This window comes from Rhinolophus hipposideros, assembly GCF_964194185.1.
Source record: "Rhinolophus hipposideros genome assembly, chromosome: X".
NCBI lineage: Eukaryota > Metazoa > Chordata > Mammalia > Chiroptera > Rhinolophidae > Rhinolophus > Rhinolophus hipposideros.
The window spans coordinates 103,791,183-103,809,545 of NC_138046.1; the positions used below are offsets into that span (position 1 = coordinate 103,791,183).

At 39.3% G+C, this 18,363-nt stretch overlaps 1 protein-coding gene across 1 annotated transcript in view; it reads left to right on the top strand.

The window, feature by feature from the left end:
- Positions 1 to 10,677, top strand: part of DMD (dystrophin) — a 2,022,175-nt gene extending 2,011,498 nt beyond the window's left edge. The window contains exons 78-79 of the mRNA XM_081043053.1: positions 3,133 to 3,164; positions 8,194 to 10,677. Of these exons, the coding sequence (XP_080899179.1) occupies positions 3,133 to 3,164; positions 8,194 to 8,205 (44 nt within the window). The 3' untranslated portion in view covers positions 8,206 to 10,677. The remainder of the gene's footprint in view (positions 1 to 3,132; positions 3,165 to 8,193) is intronic.
- The last annotated feature ends 7,686 nt before the right edge of the window (positions 10,678 to 18,363 follow it).

The window sequence follows — 18,363 nt, forward strand, 5'->3', positions numbered from 1 at the left end:
GAAACTGCATGGCCTGCAAAGGCTAAAATATTTACTATCTGGCCCTTTACAGAGGAAGTTAGCCAGTCCCTGCTTTACACTATTATTTTCTTGTCCATTCTAGCTCATTACACAGGCTTCGGTGCTGATCAGCTTTCAGCTCAATAAAACTGCATTTGAATTTACCTATGCATTTATATCCATGTTCACCAGAGATCCAGCATGTTTCAGTATAAAGTATAGCAAGGGACTCACTCTAAACCTTTTTAAATGGTCAATGAAGTGTGATAAAGAAGTTAACAGTACCCAGAAACAGTAATGTCCTGTGATTCTGACTCTGAAATAATTACAACCAATCATCTCAAGTCATGCTGCCTGAAAAACTCGACTTCTCCAGGCCTGACCAAGCTCTTTATTTAGACTCAGGACTCCCCAACACACTTCCCTTTTCTCTTGATTCATTTCCTGACAACATACCACACTGCCAGATGGACACCCTAAGTGAATGTCTAAGGAAACTCACTTCCAAAGAATGTATCTGTGAAATAAAACCTTTATCTGGTACTTGTGTTTATTTATTGATAAAGAATCTTCTTAATTGCAACCAGTCAGCCGGTTTCCTCAGTGTAGAACTTCCTAATACTGTAGAAAACATTATTTGTTTTAACTTTTAAACAAAAAGTACCTTCCTTTTGTACTACGCTTATGCATGAGCACATTGGAACCCAAGTGATGAGGACTTTGAAAGAGGTTAGGGTTAACATGGCGCTGGGAGGTCCATTTTATATAAAAGATGGTTTTCTAGAGAAGTACCTGAAACAAAACCCAAATCATGTGCTGCATATTCAGCAGTGACCAGTTGATACCGAGCTCTGAATATGGCTTGGTATAGAGTTCATCAAGATAGGCAACCTTTATCATTCTAGGAACCGTAATTATATTCTGAAACTAAATCATATTGCTTTCTAACATTACTGTCCTTCCTAAGGTTCTGAAGTTATAAAAATAGACCAAAGTTACAATCCAGAACAAGTTCCCAGCCCTTGGCATCCAGGCTGAAGGGTAGCAAGCAGGGCCCAGTTGCCTGAAACACTAAGGACTTGAGGCCATGGCCTAGCGGCTGCCTTACCAATTCCCTTCAGCCACCATTTGTCAGATACCCATAGAGTCAAGGTTAGGGGTTCCAGGCAGGGAATTCCCGCCCGTTCTCAGGAATTTTTTTTGCTTTCCCGTTCCCGAATCCCGAGATATAAACTGTTTTCTGTTCTCCACAATGAATCATTTCCACAAAGTGACGGCTGATACTACTAACCACCTGGGTTCAAGGAGCCGATTTCCCCCATTTCCTGACCAACTTTTCTCGGAATTCGGGAATGGAAAAGCGAAAAAATTCCTGAAAATGGGCAGGAATTCCGGCCTGGAAACCCTAGCGATAAATAGGAAAAAATGTCTAAGAGATAAGCCGATTTTCCAACCAACTTTTCTCAGCATTTGGGAACGGGAAAGCAAAGAAATTCCTGAGAACAGGTGGGAATTCCCGCTTGGAAACACTAGTCAAGCAAGGTACAATACCAGGTTTTGGGGATAGAAAGGTGGGTAAGCAACATGTGGGCCCTGCCCTCCGGGAGGGAAGGGAAGAGAATTAGTTCTACTACCAGGTAGTAGAACTATGAAGGAATCAAAAGAAGTGGATGTGGAATTCATGCTGACATTCATTGGAACCAACAAAAATAAAATGACGTTCTCCTCCTTCCCTTCTTCCTGTCATCTGATATGGGCCTACCACTGGGAACACCCCAGCTGAGGAGCCAGTACCCATTTTTCTCTCTTTTCCTTGGGTTGAGGAGGGTCGTGAATACCTTGACTATGCTGACGTGGTGAAACGTGTAGTTTTCGTACTCCTAAGAGATTTCAGACTCACTTAGGAAAATTTGAGAGGAAGGAAAAGCCACACTTAAAGCACCTTTAAATGTACATTAGAAGTTTTGACCCTAAACTTGAGTTTTGAAAGATTTCTGTTGGAATAATACAGCTCCATACTTCCTCACTCTCAACTAGTAGTTCTCAAATGATTTCAAGGAGTTTTCGTTTTCTTGGAGCCCCTGAGCATGGTGCTGTTGGTGGGGGTGGGCGGTGATGATATGCAGCATCTCTCACAGTTCTGCTTTGATTGGCTGTAAACACTGGGATTTCATAGAAGGTGGTTTTAGGAAATGTCCCATTGCGAAAGTCAAAGTTTGAAAACCAAAATATCATTTGGAAGACCCAGGAGATAAAAGCAAATTGAATGGCCAGGGCATGCTAAGTATGGCCAGAGAGCCATGATTTTCTGTCCAATTATAAATATTATTAAAAAGTCCTCATTGGAACCTGCTTTTCAAGAATGAATACATGCATACAGATGTGGGAGGATATAAAGCAAAGGCCCGTGGATCTTTGGCCATGGACTCGCAAGGCTCCTGATACCTGTACCTGTTGAATTGCAAGGAGAAAGTTGAAGGCTTCTTCCTGGATCTGGCCCTGGGGCTTGCCCATGAGTAGGACTTCTCTCCTCCCCCCTTTTTTTCTTTCTCTTTCCTCAAATGCCCCCAAATCCCATCGTGGGCATACTCAGCTTCTACCAGATAGAACAAATTCTTCCAAGAGGATAGAGTCTAGACTCTGTGACGTTCCACCTTGCATTTGGGGTGCACACTTTTGGCACACAGAGAGAGGCAACTGCTGTTTATGTTTTGGTGTGTCGATTGTCAAGTCCAGAGTGAAGAGTTTCTCAGATTTGGGGACATTAAGCTTGAGATTCTACCGTTGCCCTTGAAAACAATGTTCGATTTGTCAGATTTCTATGCTGTGCCAGCTTTCATCCAGTTTTACCACGTAATCTCCATGGATTCAATGAGTGATGTCTCCTGGATCATGTTATCTGTTTACACTGATTTAAGTGTATGTAAAGTTATTTGACTAGATGTGTCTTTTGGGTTATTTTTGTTTCTGTTTTTCTTTTTTTTTTTTTTCTTTTTTCAGAAGGGAATAAATGAATTGTCATCTCAACATTTGTTTGGTAAAAGAAGCAAATTGGTATGAAACTGTATTTATATGCATGATTTTTTTTTTCCTTTCTGATATCTCTGCCTCTTCCTCTCTCTATTATTAAAGGAAGAAATACCCCTGGGAAGCCAATGAGAGAGGTTAGTGAGATTCAGGCTCACAGCCATGGCTTCTGTCTGTCTCATCCTGCTTTCTATGTTTGGCGTTTGTGTGAGAATTGTGTGCGTGCACGCGCATGTATGTATTACACGTGTCATCATGTAAGGACAGTAGTCATCTCTCCACTTGCAGCTCATGAGGAACATTCCTCAAATGTTCACTGCCATTGTCATCACCATGACGACAGGACCAAGGGTTGGGGGAGCAGGAATCTCTTTAAAATGGCAACCCTTTGTAGTCCCTGGGTTGGAATCCTGCAGTTCAATCATCTGTTGCCATTTACAACCCAAACAAAATCTTCAAAATAAATTTAGCCTTGAACATAATTGATGAGTCATAAAGCTTCTTTCCACTTCAAGGACCCTAGCATTTTGCGCCAGGGCCCTTGGTTTTTATTTTTGTGGGATGACTTCATTTCATTTTGTTTTCTTTTTCCCTGGTTTCTACACTCTTTCTTTCCCCACTTTAGCTAATATTTTTGGAGCACTTATTGTGTGCCAAGCACTGTTCTAAGTACTTGCCGTCTTTTTCATTATGTAATGTTCATGACATGAGGTAGGTATTCTTATTAACCCCATTTTACAGATGAGGAAATTCAGTCAGTGAAAGGGGCAGCCGTGTGTCCAAGGTGACAGAGGATTTGAATCTGGGCAGTCTGGCTCCTGTGCCCCATTCTTAACTCTTAGGCTTTACTGCCAGTTTATAAAATGGTTTGAAAGGCTTACGTCATCTCAACATGCCTGTTAGAGGATGCATTTTTAAATTTGGCATTTGAAGCCAGATAGAACATGAACCCATTAGGGAAGAAAATTGAATGTTGGAGTCTTGAGAGGTTTTTTGAATGCTTCCTTATGGGTTAAAAGGGGAAGGTACAGCATTATAACCGAATGTGGTTCAGGGTGTGCCAGTGAAAGCTGCTTCATACTTCTACCATCAGTATTGTCTGAACTTTGAATTACCTAATCAAATCACTATTGGATGACAAAGTGTTAAGTGACATCCCAAAGTGAAAAAGATTGTCCTTACCAAGAGTTTAGTGCGAAGGACGCAAGGAGGAAAGCTCTCTCATGAGCAGCGCGGTAGCATGTACTAATCTGGGACACAGGTTGGACGGGTGGAGAGTCCTTATATGAGAAGGTTCTGGGTCCTTAGCAACAGGATGGACAAGAGTAGCCATGGATTCATTTACACATCAGGAGTCATACTGGAAATTCTGCCAACACCATGCCATGCAAGTCTAATGAATTGAACGATCCCTCAAGTGTGTTGTGTCTACACCAGCGCTCCCTTCCAAGGCTTGGGGCAGTAGGGTCCCAGGGAGGGAGTGGTAGGCTGGGAGGAGACACTGAGGAAACCCGAATCGTTGAAGCATTGAATGCTCCTGACGGTTTGCCTGGCTCGTGTACTTCTTATGTGAGACTTCTTGGGTTCATTGTTATGGTAAGTGCCCCTTAAAATGTATTTTAACTTGTTAAAAGTTGCACTGTAGTTTTGCCCACCCTGAACATGTTTCTCTCATGAACGAATTTTAGAAAAGAAGAGCACATATCATTAAAGTCATATAGGCATTTAGAAACTTTATGACCTGAGATGTATTATAGTCAGGTAAGTTTCCAGAAAGCCAGAGAATCAAAATAATAGTGATTTTTTTCATGCTGTAAAAATACCCCAAATATACAGTAGACCAGATATTTTTTTTCCCAAAGGTTAAATTATAGAGAAGATAAGCAAATTTCACTACAATATTCTGGCTTGGCTCTAGCCATTTAAATGCTCACCATTTATTTGAGAATTGTATTTTTTAAAAAATACAGGGCCAGATTGCTCTTGAGGTCTTGGATCACTGCCAGTGAGTCTCAGTCCCAATCACTGCGGAAAACAGTTCCCTCAGGCAGTGGTGGCATGTGAGACTAAATGCGTGTTACACTTGGTGCCAACTTGCAAAAACATACAAGTGCCCTCATGCTCAATGCATGGCGCCTTTGTGTTCAACAATCATTGCTTAAGAATGGATTAAATGAATGCTTCTATAGGCGCATATCTTTGTCAGCTCATGCCTGAGACTGATTGCAGGTGCCTGAACCCTGCCTGCTTTTCAATGCCTCTTGCACTCGTAGTATAAGATTTTAATTTTGACTTTAGGAACATCTGTCAGGTAAAATGAAGGACCTCAGTAATGTTCTGTCTTACACACATGGACAGCAGAGTCAGAGTACAAAGCTATTTTCTGTCCCCATATCACAGTGCGGTTTTAGGCTTCCAGCGGGTTGAGGTATATGATTCTTTGGGGCAGCATTTTGTCAGAGATAGAATTTTCTTTCTGATTCTAATGAAAACCTCCATGAAAAATACCGGAAGCATTATTCTGGTGAAACAGGTAATTGTAAATAAAGCAAGCAAAGCTTTGCATAATAGAGATATGGTGACTGAACATTCCTTTTATCTAGCATAGGGACAGCCGTGAGGTCATTTGTGAACATGAACACCCTAAACAGGCTAAAGGCCACCTAACATTTTGTGGGAGTGTATGTGGTACAGTAAGAGTAATGAACCTCTATTTTACCTGGTAACTTTTTAAATAGCAGATACCCCTAGCACGTATGCCTCTTGAGAGGCTCAAGAGTTTTCCATTCAAGTATTAACTGGACACCATTTCATGGAGTAGCAGCACCACTTGATTATATATAGTAAGTCCTCATATAACGTTGTCGGTAAGTTCTGAGACTTGAAGTGAACCAACATAACGAGACCACTTTTACTATAGGCTAATTGATATTAACAGGTTAGGTTCCTATGGCATCTCATCAACATTATAACGAAAAGATATTATCCGAGGACCTGCTGTAATCTATAAATCCATTGACTTTATTATCTTTAGAACTGCCGTCCACCTGCCCTATCGCACAGTCTAACTAAAATAGACATGTTTTGATTATCAGTAAGCCCACGGGGGGAAAAATGAGTTCCTCCCCGTTTTATGTTTTGTAATACATTTCTAACTACTGGGTGAACTATACTGTAGTCACATGTGGGTAATGACAAATAGTTGGAATTATATTCAGGTATCAGGTTGTAAGAGTCTTGGGTTTTGTTTTTACTGGCCTCATTAATTGCTATTGAGATTGCAAGTAATTAAAAATGTGCAACTAGTCCATCCATTTTCGGTCATTCATGAATAATTGTGCAGCTTTCCCAGGGGTGCTGGGCAGTCAAATACAGATACAAGGGAAGCCCTGTAACCTGGTGGCAGCAGTTAATATTTGTGCTCGTAGCTGTAAGGAGCAGCAAAGGACCCACAATGTGTTCCTACAGTTTTTATGGTTTAGAAAAACCAAACCCTCACTTCCACTGAGGGCTGCCAAACAACTGGCACACATCCTTTGTTAAAAGTTTCTATATTTGCAGTCTCAACCCAAATCCAAAGTGCTTTTTAAAAAACATAATTAGTACTCACTGAAACTCTTTGCACTAATAAAGCTGAAAGAGATTTACAAACTTGGTCACCTTAATATAAATGGCTGAATGTCATTAAACTTTTAATAAGTCTTAATTGGATCTGGTGCCATCACTGTTTAAGTGCCTGCTTGTGAATCCTCTTCAGATCCGCTCTCTCATATATATATAAAAACGGTATGTCTCTTGAAATAAATATTAGAACAGAATACCTGCCCTAGTCTACCTTTAATTTTTATAGGGACTTTAACTATGATTATGGGAATCTGTAAAGTTGATTCATGGCGAGGTAGTAATAGCCTACTAAAGCATTTTTAGTTCCATAGGCAGTACTTGAATAGTGGAATGATTTACTAATGTCCAAGAATTAAAATTAGTCATATAAAAATATGGGACGTATATGAAAAGGCAGAGTCATACAGTATGTTTCTAATTATCTCCCACTAGATCTGAATTTTGCCACAAAGTACCCAGGGACGTTGGCCTGCTTTTGTGCTCCATGCTGGGGGATTAATGCTAGGTCACATCACGTTATTATTAAAAGGCTTTTCTGATAGTTAAGCCTCATTTAGAAGGAGATCAAAAATGGACTCGCAGGATACCCAAATCCATGCTACACATGTGGGTCATGTTATAATTAGGCTCGAGAGTAATTTGGAATGAAAAGTGCTTTTTATTCTCGAGCTTCCTTATTCAAATGTTAATAGTGTACCAAAAGGTCCATTCAGGAGTTTATTTTCCAACCAAAGTAAAAGCAGAAAGCAAATACCGTGGTACCTCGGTTTTCGAACGTAATCCATTCCGGAAGACCGTTCGAGTTCTGAAACGTTCGAAAACAGCCGACAGCCAGGCCTCAGGACCTTACACTCAGCGGAAGCCGCATGACATGTTCGACTTCTGAGTCGTGTTGGAAAACCAAAGCATTTACTTCTGGGTTTACATGGTCGTAAACCGAAATGTTCGTCAGTGGAGACCTTCGAAAACAGAGGTGCTACTGTAGTCACTTTCACCAGAGGCTGAGTGGTGAGCCAACAGCATGAAAGAACCTTGAAAGGAAGGTTTTGTGTCGTGGTGATGGTAGTCATGGTGATAACTGTGATGGCAATTAGAGTGGCGGTGATCGTTATGGTGATGGCTTTTTGATAGTAAAACATGTTATTCCGAGTACAGAGCAAATAATCTCCGGCAACAAGGTGGAAAGGTGATCCCATCACAAAATATTCCTGTGATGCCAGGAATCTTGTGGTTATCCGTGGAATCCTTTTCATCTATATTGACATTGGGAAGATGAGTGCAGTCTTGGACATTTTCCCATTTAAATGACACCAATAGCCTGATCCAATAGTAAGCTGATACTAACAATGTGGAATGGCTTCATTAACAAGGCTTCGCTCCTTCCTGGAAACTGGTGAAAACCAAACCCTGTTGCGTCTCCCCCTCGGTGCACCTTCTGTGTTGTCCTCACCAAGAAATGGGGAATGGTTTCCCAAATGGCAGAAAGGCAGGGGAATGATACCTGCACGTTGTGTGAAGTTTTTCTTTCTCCTTGTTTTCCAGGACACAATGTAGGAAGCCTTTTCCACTTGGCAGATGATTTGGGCCGAGCAATGGAGTCCTTAGTTTCCGTCATGACAGATGAAGAAGGAGCAGAATAAATGTTTTACAACTCCTGATTCCCGCATGGTTTTTATAATATTCATACAACAAAGAGGATTAGACAGTAAGAGTTTACAAGAAAAAAAAATCTATATTTTTGTGAAGGGTAGTGGTACTATACTGTAGATTTCAGTAGTTTCTAAGTCTGTTATTGTTTTGTTAACAATGGCAGGTTTTACACGTCTATGCAATTGTACAAAAAAAGTTATAAGAAAAACTACATGTAAAATCTTGATAGCTAAATAACTTGCCATTTCTTTATATGGAACGCATTTTGGGTTGTTTAAAAATTTATAACAGTTATAAAGAAAGATTGTAAACTAAAGTGTGCTTTATAAAAAAAAAAAGTTGTTTATAAAAACCCCTAAAAACAAACACACACACACAGACACACACACACACACACTTTGAGGCAGCGCATTGTTTTGCAACCTTTTAGAGTGATATCCACATGAAATTCATGGCTTTTCTTTTCTTGCATATTAAAGATAGGACTTCCTCTAACACCACCAAATGACTTCACATTGCTCTTTTTGGACTTGTTGACTGAGTGGAACTAGCTGTGGGTTTTCAAGTTATACATCTATATGTCTATAAGTATGTAGATACTATGGGTATATAGATAAATACAAATTTAAAGAGAACTTTTCAATTTTTTGTTCAAGTGTTCCTGACACTTGCTATTGGAAAGAAATTGCTTCTGGTCATCCAGGCCTACCCGCTTGGTCTGGAATGACTTTTCTCTGGAGCCTGAAGCCAGAGGGAAACTACCACACTAAAACATTGTCTGAGGCTCCAGATGTTTCTTTAAAGTTTCCACTGACAAGTAGAGTATCGAATTTTTTCAAAAGGAATATATGAATGAGTGAGTACACGGGACTTATTATGTCACAATAATCCATTGGTTGATATACTGAGCTTCCTGCTGTCGGCCATGCCACAATTTAATGATGCTTCAGTGGCAGTCAGAGCATCAGAAGGGATTGTAACTCCCAGAGACGAGGAGGCCTCTGAGGGAGTAGGCCACTCTTGAATGGCCAAAGGATTGGGTGAATGTTCATAACCATAGAGATCTTTATAATTACAATGAAGTGATTCTTCCCTCTTCTCACAGTCAAACAGAAGTTGGGTGTCTTGGTTTTTCTTTGTTTTTAAGATTTTTTCCCCCCATCACAGTGAGTTTTTAAAATGCCACAAGACTTCATTTCAAACAACCCTTGGGAAATGTAAGACAGTAGCCCCACCACACTGTGATACTGTTAAATATCCACCCAGAATTTCATGAACTCTGCTTCCCTCCTTTACATTTCTCTACAAGTAATTCCACACAGGTTTGTAAGTGGGAATGCAAATTGATTCAAATGTTCCAAAAGGTACTCCAAACCCTTTGTGGTGGATTAGGCAGGTTAAGTATGTGAACAAACAAACTGTTCAAAAAAAAGGAGAAAAACTCAAGAGGACTAACTGGTAGGAAAAAGCTTTACTCTTTCATTTCATCTTATTAGTGTGATTTTTAAAAATCATTCAATAGAAATCACCATGTGACCTATTGTTTTGCAAATCTGTTACCTCTTACATCAAGTGTAATTAACTTTTGGAGAGTGGGTTTTGTCCATTATTTTATTAATGATAATTAACATCAAACATGGCTTCTCATGCTATTTCTACCTCACTTTGGTTTTGGGGTGTTCCTAATAATTGTGCACACCTGATTTCACAGCTTCACCACTTGTCCATTGTGTGAACATTTTCCTCCATTTTCTTTTCCCTTTTTTAATTTCCAAAAGAAAACCCAGAGCTTTAAGGTAACAAATTACATGAAGATTTGGTTTCAGTCTTGCATTTCTTCCTTTATGTGACTCTGGACATTTTCTTTGAGGACTTTTTTTTGAACCACGATTTAAAACAAGGGGTTCCTTTACTTCCTACTAAGAAGTTTAAGTTTCATTCTAAAATCAGATAAGTAGAGTGCATAATTTTGTTTTAATCTTTTGTTTTATCTTTTAGACATTAGTTCTGGAGTGAGTCTGTCAAAATATATGAATAAAAATTGAGAGCTTTAGTGCTACGTTTTAAGCATAATTTGGACATTATTTTGTGTTCTTTATAACCATCGAGTATTAAACTGTAAATCATAATCAATGTAACTGAAGCATAAACATCACATGGCATGTTATGTCATTGTTTTCAGGTACTGGGTTCTTACTTGAGTATCATAATATATTGTGTTTTAACACCAACACTGTAACATTTACTAATTATTTTTTTAAACTTCAGTTTTACTGCATTTTCACAACATATCAGACTTCACCAAATATATGCCTTACTATTGTATTATATTACTGCTTTACTGTGTATCTCAATAAAGCACGCAGTTATGTTACAAAAAAAGTTGACTGCAGTATTCTTTTTATTTTAATAGGTGATTCATATGGTTGAAAAATCTAGAAAGGCAAACAGTGAAAAGGCGTCAAACCCTATTCCCACATTATCTTCACTGCCCTATGAGTAAATATTATTTCTTAGGTGTCCTTCCAAAGTATCTTTATTATATAAACAATTACAAACATATGTTCCTGTGTTTTCCTTTTATTACATAGAAGATAGCCTTCTATACATCTAAATATATGCCTTGTTTTTTAAAACTTCAGAAAAGACTCGAGATCCATTCTTATATTGAAATGGATTCTTCCATTTCAATATATAAAATGCTTTCTCATTTTTTAAATAATTTTTTATTCAATTACAGTTGACATACAATATTATATTTTATGGTGTATAGCATAGTGATTAGAGATTTATGTGTGTCTTATGAAGTGATCACCCTGATTAGTGCCCACCTGGCACCATAGTTATTACAATATTGTTGACTATATTCCTTACGCTTTACATCCCTGTGCCTTTTGTTACTGGCAATTTGTACATCTTCATCCCTTCTTTTTCACCCGTCCCCTTCAAACCCCCTCCCATCTGGCAACCTCAGTTTGTTCTCTATGAGTCTGTTTATGTTTTAGTTTTTAGATTCCACATGTAAGTGATGACATACGGTATTTGTCTTTCTCTGACTTATATCACTTAGCATAATACCCTCTAGGTCCATCCATGTTGTCGCAAATGGCAAGATTTCACTCTTCATGGCTGAGTAACACGCCATTGTATCATTTTTTTTATAGCTGCATCATGTTCCAGTGTATGCCTGTGGGATATTATTTGAGCAGTCCCCTTTGGTGGGATATGTGGGTTGTTTTCAGCCTTTTCCTATGACAACATCACATCTCTCATTTCATTATTTCACTTGTGTAAAAAGATAGTCTCTGTGGTACACATTCCTAGAAGTGAGATTTCTGGGTCAAAGGTGGCAAGCACTTGTAGCTTGGGAGATAATTTTTCGTGCAGCAATTGTCATAGTGTATCTGCGACAACATGGATGGACCTAGAGGGTATTACACCAAGTGAAATAAGAGAAAGACAAATACCATATAATATCACTTAGGTGTGGGATCTAAAGAACAATAAAAAACAGGAAGAGACTCATAGATGCAGAGAACAAACTGATGGTTACCAGATGGGAGGGGGTTTGAGGGGCTGGGTGAAAACAATGAAGGGATTAAGAAGTACAAATTGGTAGTTACAAAATAGTCATGGGGATGTAAAGTACAGCACAGGGAATATAATCAATAATACGGTAATAACTAGGTGTCGTGCCAGGCAGGTACTAGACTAATCGGAGGGATCACGGCATAAATTACATAAATGCCTAACCACTGTGCTGTACATCCGAAATGAATATAAAATATTGAATGTCAACTGTAATTGAACAAATACATGAAAGATAAAAGTTGTATATCACGTCTATCGTTAATGGTACCAGACGTAAGGGGGAGTCTAGGAGTAGCAGTCTCACCTACAAAGATGCCACAGAACTGGTTCTGGGGAGGATACCCCTACCATACATAGGCAGACCCACCACCAGAAGGACGTCCCCTCCTCCCCACATCCTGCTCTGCTTCTGCCCTAGCTGCAAAGGAGGCTGGGAAACTGAATAGCCATGTCAGCTCCAAGAAGAGGCTGTCTGCCTCCCACCAAGACTCATGGTGAGGAGTTCCCAGCAGGGTTCAGATGCTAGGAATCCAAAAAAATTATAAAAGTCCACTAGCTACAGCCTGTTCTAGTGATTCTGGAAATAACAGATCGTCAAGCTCATGAAGAATGATGTTCAGTGAGTGTGGCATCTCTGACATGAATCACTTGTTAAGTTTTTGAGGGTGGGGTGATGATGCCAACCTAAGTGACTATTACATTGAAAGATTGCCCTTGAAGTCACAGATACCAAGACTAATTTTCATCCTATTTGGATAAATCCATCATTTGGCCCTCCTGCCATTCCCCAAACCTGCCCTTGTTTGAAACAACAGATTGGCTCTTTGGATGGCACTCAACTAGGGAACTGAGGAATTTTAACACTTCACCATGACTAAGAAAACTGTGTGAATGAGTCTGAGGAGGGCATTTGGCTTTCCATTCCACACCTGGCACAGGCTGGAGGGGAGGGAATTATTTCAGTGAAAAATGAAAACAGATCAAGCTGGCGCAGATTGTGCACCAGCAAGCAAAATGTGTGTTTGGGAGAAAGCATCAAGACTAATGGATGAGTTCTGTGAAGCCGCGATGGGATTTCCCTGAATTGGTAATGCTCTGACGGTGGAATGACTACAAAGGCAAGCACTGGCACGCTTGCAAAGACTGCCCTCAAATTAGTGTAGGAAGGACATGAATTGAATTATTTCGCACAGTAGCAAAGCCACTAGAGTGGGAACCAGAAACACATTCTCCATTGCAGCGTGGACGGCAGAATGCTGGGATCTCATGGACACGAGAGCAGCTGAGAACAGCAACGTGCCATACACTCCATAATAAACAATACTGTGTGAGTGTGTGAAGTTTGTGGATGATTGAGAGTGGCTTTTGTGTACGGAAAAGATGCCCAGTAATTTGAGGCTTACGTCCTATACATACGTGCATGCATACATGTGGGCATGCATACATGCCCAGTAACTTGAGGCTTACGTCCTATACATACGTGTATGCATACATATATATTCAGGATAAATGTTAGCTCTTCTCTAACTTTTTAGTTTGAAATAGCTCAAACTTACAGAAAAGTTGCAAGAACAGTACAAAGAACCCCCATATACCTTTTACCCAGATTCAACAATTGTTTATGTTTTGTCCCTCTCCCTCTCCCTCTCATCAGTCTATTATCTAATTCACGATCTCGTGACATTTAGTCATGTCTCTTTAATCTCCTTTGATCTGGAATTTTCTCTGCTTTTCTCTGTCTTCAAAGGCCTTTGACATTTTTTATGAGTACAAGTCAGTTACTTTGTAGAACATGCCTCAATTTGGGTTCGATGTGTCCTCATGATGAGATTCACGGTATGTGTTTTGGGCAGGAATATGATACAAGTAATGATGTGTCCTCAGAACATCAAAGCCGGAGCAACATAATGATGGTCTGTCCCGTTCTTGGTGATGTTAACTTTGATGGTATCTCCAAGTTTCTCCACTTGTTATATATACTTTAAAACATAATTCTTCTTAAACCTTTGGGTTCAACTTACAAATCTTATTATTTTCATATGTATAACATAGATGACTTATAAAAAAATAAGAAATTACTTTCTGAGAGTTCCAGTTCAAGATGACAACATAGGAGGCTCCTGAACTCACCTCCTCCCACAGACACTGAATCTACAGTTCCACACAGAACAATTCCTCCTGAAAGAAACCCAGAAACTAGTTGAGTGACTCCTGCCCATATGGGCAAACAAGAAAACACACATTGAAGCGGGTAGGAGAGGCTGAGACGCAATGTCAGCATAAACCTTACCCCTGGCATGGCAACACACAACCAGGAAATAACTCACAACCCTCAGGTTCTCCCTGAGGAGTGAAGGGTTTGGACCCCACATCTGGCACCCCAACTTTTAAGACTTCCATCAAAGACCTGGGCCCTGAAAACATCTAGCTTTGAAAGCCAACATGGCTTGCGTCCATGAGACCCACAAAGCTGTAGTGAACTATGAGACACTTCTTGAAGGGCTCATGCAGACTCAGCCTGGCTAACCTTCCAGGGCACAACACACAGGCAGCAACACCCAGTGTTTCCTTGCCAGAGCCCTATTTGCTTATCTTAATAGTTGCGACTGGAGGGGCAGACTTCTAATTTAACACACATCTAGGTGCCGATTGCAATACTCCCCAGAGACCCCAGAAGATGGCAGACAACATTTTTGTGTCCTCCCTCTGCCTCATTTGCTTATATCTCCCAGGGAGGAGCTTGTGCAGCTACTGCCCAAGGAATGCCCCTTGATCACCTGACTCTAGTGGCCAGTCATGGTTACATTTGTGGACCCTGCAGGACTGTAACAAACAGAGGAACAGTTCCTAACCAGCTATTCCCCCAGGGCACAATGCAGAGACAGCAGTCAGAAATGCCCATCTTCCAGTCTTCCCCTGATAGAGAGGGTCCAGCTTCCAACCCCCCTGCATCTAGGTGCTGAGATGCTTCCCTTTGGGACACTGACAGATCTTGGCACATTCTCAACTACTGGAAACCACTGAGAATAAAGAAGACTGCTTAGACCAGGGGTGTCCAAACTGTGGCCTGCAGGCCAACTGCAGCCCACAATCCATTTTTTATTGGCCCGCAGCAAATTCCAAAAATATATTTAGTTTACTTAAATAAACCAGGTGAGGCAATACATACTTCACCTCGAGTGAGTGGCCTGGTTCTTTGTGTATTTTACCGCATATGGTCCTTGGTAAAAAACGTTGAAAACAAGTGTTGGAGAGGCTTTGGAGAAAAAGGAACCCTCATACACTGTTGGTGGGAATGCAGACTGGCGCAGCCATTATGGAAGGCAGTGTGGAGGTTCCTCAAGAAATTACGAATAGAATTACCATACGACCCAGCAATCGCTCTCCTGGGTATCTACCCAAAAAATTTGAAAGCATTTCTCTATAGAGACACGTGTACTCCAATGTTCATTGCAGCTTTGTTTACGGTGGCCAAGACATGGAAACAACCAAAATGTCCTTCGATAGACGAATGGATAAAGAAGTTGTGGTATATATACACAATGGAATACTATTCGGCGTTAAGGAAATATGATATAGAAACATTTGTGACAACATTGATGGATCCTGAGAGTATAATGCTAAGCGAAATAAGTCAGACAGAAAAAGCAGAGAACCCTATGATTTCACTGATATGTGGTATATAAACCAAAAACATGACAAACAAATGAAAAACAAAAACTCATAGACACAGACAATAGTTTAGTGGTTACCAGAGGGTTAGGGGGGTGGGGGGAGGGAGATGAGGGTAAGGGGGATCAAATATATGGTGATGGAAGGAGAACTGACTCTGGGTGGTGAACACACAATGGGATTTATAGTTGATGTAATACAGAATTGTACACCTGAAATTATGTAATTTCATTAACAATTGTCACCCCAATAAATAAATTTAAAAAAAATCGTTGAAAAATATTTGGACACCCCTGGCTTAGACAATCACTAACGGTTGAAGAGACAACTCAGAGCTGGGCACAGTTGAACAATAAGGTTCATCTTTTATACGAGAATAAATTCAACTAAGGTGGTGAAATACACGTACACTGAAAACTATAACATATAAATGAAAGAAATTGAAGAAGACACAAATAAATGGAAAGATATTTCGTGCTCATGGACTGGAAAAATTAATGTTGTTAAAATATCCATATTATCCAAAGCATGTGGATATGTGGACTCTAAAACAAAATAAATGAACAAACAAAACAGATTCAATACACTCCCTATCAAAATTCCAATGGCAGTTTCTACAGAAATAGAACAATCCTAAAATCTGCATGGGACCACAAAAGACCCCAACTAGTCAAAGCAATGTTGAGAAAGAAGAACAAAGCTGGAGGTATCATGCTTCCCGATTTCAAACTGTATTATAATACAAAGCTATAGTAATCAAAACAGAATGGTATCAACATAAAATTAGACACATAGATCAATAAAGCAGAAAAAAAAACCCAGAAATAAAGCCACACTATATTGTCAACTAATGGGGAAAGGATAGTCTGTTCAGTAATGGTATTGGGAAAACTGGACAGCCACATGCAAAAGAATGAAACCAGACCATTATCTGACACCATACACACAAATCACCTCAAAATGGAGCACAGACTTGAATGTAAGACCTGAAACCATAAAACTCCTAGAAGAAAACACAGGGAGTAAACTCCTTGATATCAGTGTCAGCAATGATTTTCTTTTTCTTTTTTATTTAACACCAAAAGCAAAGGCAATAAAAGCAGAAATAAACAAGTGTGACTACATCAAACTACAAAGCTTCTGTACAGCAAAAGAACCACCAACAAAATGAAAAGGCAACCTATGGCATGCGTGAAACTATTTGCAAATTATATCTCTGATAAAGGGTAAATATCGAAAATACATAAATACCTCATACAACTAAATTTTAAAAATCCAATTTTATTAATAAAATGTGCAGAACATCTGAGTAAACATTTTTCCAAAAAAAACCATACAGATGGCCAACAGGTACATGAAAAGGTGCTCAATATCACTAATCATCAGGGAATGCAAATCTAAACCACAATGAGATATCACCTCACACCTGTCAGAATAGCTATTATCAAAAAGACAAGAAATAACAAGTGTTGGTGAGGATGTGGAAAAAAGGAACATTTGTGCACTGTTGCTAGGAATGTAAATTGGTGCAGCTGCTATGGAAGGCAGTGTGTGGAGGGTCCTCGAAAAATTAAAAATAGAAGTACCATATAACCCATCAATTCCACTTCTGGCTATTTATCAGATGAAATCCAAAACAGTAATTTGAAAAGATATATGCACTATGTTCATTGCCGTATTATTTACAATGGTCAAGATACGGAAGCAACCTAAGTGTCTATCGATAGATGAATGGAAAAGAAGATGTGGTACCTATATACAATGGAGTATTACTCTGCCACAATAAAAAGAATGAAATCTTACCATTTGTGACAACTTGGATGGACCTAGGGGGTATTATGCTAAGTGAAATAAGTCAGACAAAAACAAATACCATATGCTTTCACTTATATGTGGACTCTAAAAAAACAAATAAATTAACAAACAAAACAGAAACAAACTCATAGATACATAGAACAAATTGGTGGCAGACAGCTAGGAGGGGTTTGGGGGATGGGTGGAAAAGATGAAAGGGATTAACAAGTACAAATTTCCAGTTATTAAAATAGTCACAGGGATGTAAAGTACAACATAGGGAATATAGTCAATAACATTGTAATAACTATGTATAGTGTCAGATGGGTACTAGATTTATCAGGTGATCACTTCGTAAGGTATACAAATGTCTAATCACTATGTTATACACCTGAAACTAATATAATATGTCTGTTAACTATATTTTTTAAAAATTAAAATTAAAAAAAGAAAATGTATATACATGCAATGAAACATTACTCAACCATTATAAAGAAGGAAATCTTGCCTTTTGGGACAAAATGGATGGACTTTTAGGGCATATGCTAAATGAAATGAGTCAGACAGAGAACGACAAATACCATATTATCTTATATGTGAAATCTTAAAAAGAAAAAGAAAAAGAAAATCCAAGCTAGTGGATACAGAGAAAAGATGCTGGTTGCCAGAGATTGGGGGTGGGGGGGGGACGGAGGAATGAGTGAAGGGAGTCAAAAAGTCCAAACTTCCACTTATAAAATAAGTCATGAGGATATTGTAATGCACAGCATGAAAGCTATAGTCTATAATACTGTGCTGCATACTTGAAAGTTGCTAAAAGAGTAGATCTTTAAAGTTGCTAAGAAAGCAAATCTTTAAAGTTCTCATCACAGAACTCTGGTGACAAGAACTCTGGAGCCTCCTAACTAGACTTATAGTGATCATTTTGCAGCATATACAAATATTGAATCATTATGTTGTGTACCTGAAACTAATATAACGTTGTATGTCAATTATGCCCCAATA